Genomic DNA, 2,630 nt, shown 5'->3' with positions numbered 1-2,630 from the left:
CTGCCGCCGCCCCGCGCCCTGCGAGCGGCTCCGCTTCGGCGCCTGCCTGGGCTCGGCGCTGCCCTACACCGCCACCTCCACGCTGCTGGCCACCGACTCCGCCTCGCAGGAGGAGGCGCACGGGAAGCTGCTGCTCTGGTCCGGTACGGACGGGACGGTACCGGGAGCGGGGAGAGTGAGGGAGAGGCCCGGGAGGGGGCTGGAGGGGGATGGGGAGGGCCGCGCCCAGCAGGGCCGCTTCTGCTGCCTGGCCGCCGGTCCTCGCCCTGAGGCCGAGGGATGCTCGGCCCCGAGGGATGCTCGGCCCCGGCGGATGCTCGGAACCGCCCGATGCTCGGAGCCGCCCTCCCGCGGTCTCCGCTGCTCGTTCCGTGCCCGGAGCCTCCAGCAGGTGCCTGGGGCCGGGGCTTCCCCCCGGAAAGGCAGGGCCCGGTGGTGCGGTGCCGGTTCTGCGGCGGTTCCCGGGACCGGGGGCTTCCGGCCAAGCCCCGGTCCCTGAGCACCCGCGGTGCCACCGCCCCTAGCCAGGACAGTACCCGCCCCCCCTCCTCGACGAGGTTCCAAGGGCGTTTTCTCCTTGACGGCATCCCTGAGATGCTCCTGACCCTCCGGAGGGAATCCAGCCCCGGAGCAGCCGAGCTTCCTGGGATCATTCACAGGCCATGCTCCGGGGACCAGCGGCTGGCTGCGGTCCCTGCCCAGCCGCAGAGCCCCAAGCCCAGCAGGAAGCCGTGGGGCAGCCCCTCTCTCAGGATACATCCCCATCTCTGACCCCCAGACCCTTGAGCGGGGCCCTGCCGCAAGGTCACTGCCATCCCCCTTCCCCCCGCTGTGCCTCTCTCCGGGTTTGTCCCCTGTGCTCTTCCCTGACCAGGAGGGTGTTTGGTGCTTACAGGGAGCTGGATGGTCTGAAGAGAGAAGCTGCCGACCTTTCCTGGGAGCCTCGGCACTTCCAGTGAGGCAGCAGCATGCTGGCTCCAAAGAAAGGCCTCCTGTGCAACCTCAACCACATCCACCTGCAGCACATCTCCCTGGGGCTGCACCTCTCCCGGCACCCCGAGCTCCAGGACACCGATGGTTCCACCGCCAGGGGAGACCAGACTGGCTGCATCCACTGCCCGGAGAACCGTGAGCCGGTGGATGCCAATTCCAACAGCCCCTCCGTGAAATGCCGATGTTGTGAATCCCACGATCCAGAACCGGAGACCCTCGGGATCCAGAACCAGGCAGTGCAAGAGGATTTCCCCTGCCTGCACAGTGGAGACGAGGAGGAGGCAGCTTCCCCTTGTGATCCCCCTTGTGATCTGGCTTCTTCTTCTTCCTCCTCCTCCTCCTCCTCTGTCAGTAGCTGCTCGGATTTCAGCTTGGATGACTCCCCTGTCTCAGTGTACTGCAAGGGGTTTGCCAGAGAAGAGTCCCAATCCCCTGACAAGCAGCTGAACGTCATTCCCACAGAAAACGCCCGGGATGGAGAGTCTCCGGCTGCCCAGGACAGGACGTGCGATGGGAGAGATGCCAACCACAACTCGCCCGTGCTCCGGAGAGCCACCGCCGTGGCCAGCAAGAGCCCAGACAGCCTCTGCAGCAACAACTCGCTCGACTCGCAATGCGATGAGCTCTCGCCCAGCACAGCAGCACAGCATTCCTGCGCTGACCTAGACCCCAACTGCAACCCCCTCCCCGAGCCCGATGCTGCGCCTCCAGCACCCCCGCCCGTGCCGGAGCGGCGGGATCCCGGCATCCCGAGCAGCGCTCCGGAGCCGCGGCCGCGGCCCAGCGGCCTCCCCCCGCCCGTGCCCCCTCGTCCCCGGCGGCGGCTGCAGGTCCTCAACGCGCACAGAGCGGAGCAGCAGCTCGGGCCAGTGCGGCCAGCAGAGCCCAAGACCGGCCCAGGTGAGCCCTGCAGAGACACGGCCACGAAGACCATCACCTCCTTCCACGAGCTGGCCCAGAGAAGGAAGAGGAACGTGGCTGTGCCCACACTGGCCCAGGCCAGGGTTGACCGCAGCGACTGGCTGATCGTGTTCTCGCCTGACACGGAGCTGCCCCCCAGCAGCGAGCTCCTCTCCGGGCCCGCGGGCCAGGAGCCAGCGCAGCCCCAGCCCCAGCCCCAGCCCCAGCAGGACGGGCCAGCCAGGCCTCCCGGCTCCAGACAGAGAGAGGTGACGACGTTCAAGGAGCTGCGGTCCCGCAGTGCCGCCAGGCAGCCCAAGGGCCAGCGGGCAGAGCCGGCCCAGCACCCCCCTGTGCCCCCGGGGACGGGCGCGGGCTGGGGACCCCCCGCGCCCCTGGGGACACAGGTGCTGGCACCCAGTGACGGTCACCAGCTGAGAAGGAGACCCCGGCCGAGCCTGCAGCCCATCGCGGAGGGGCAGCCGAGGGATGTGGAGAAGGGGGGGCTGCCCCCAGGGGAAAAGAGGCTGGGAACTGCCCCGGTCCGGAGGCTCGGGGGTCCCGGCGGGGACCCCGCGGTGCCACGGGCGGCCCAGAGAGGAGACGAGACCTGCACGGGGGGTGAGTCCGGGTCCCTCCGGGGTGGGTCAGGGGGTTCTGCCTGGGGGGCTGCGGGGCCGGGTGCGAGTCCGAGGGCGCTGGGAGCGGTCCCGGGGCGCTCCGGGCCGGGCACGGCG

The 2,630-nt window shown here is 70.0% G+C and overlaps 1 protein-coding gene across 1 annotated transcript in view; it reads left to right on the top strand.

The window, feature by feature from the left end:
- The first annotated feature begins 608 nt into the window (after nt 1-608).
- Nucleotides 609-2,630, top strand: part of RUSC1 (RUN and SH3 domain containing 1) — a 5,266-nt gene continuing 3,244 nt past the window's right edge. Inside the window, exons 1-2 of the mRNA XM_015649998.3 lie at nt 609-804; nt 896-2,514. Of these exons, the coding sequence (XP_015505484.1) occupies nt 969-2,514 (1,546 nt within the window). The 5' untranslated portion in view covers nt 609-804; nt 896-968. The remainder of the gene's footprint in view (nt 805-895; nt 2,515-2,630) is intronic.

This window comes from Parus major, chromosome 25LG1 (genome assembly GCF_001522545.3).
Source record: "Parus major isolate Abel chromosome 25LG1, Parus_major1.1, whole genome shotgun sequence".
NCBI classification, from domain to species: domain Eukaryota; kingdom Metazoa; phylum Chordata; class Aves; order Passeriformes; family Paridae; genus Parus; species Parus major.
The sequence above is the reverse complement of the archived record's forward strand: the minus strand, read 5'-3'. Positions and strand labels throughout refer to the sequence as shown.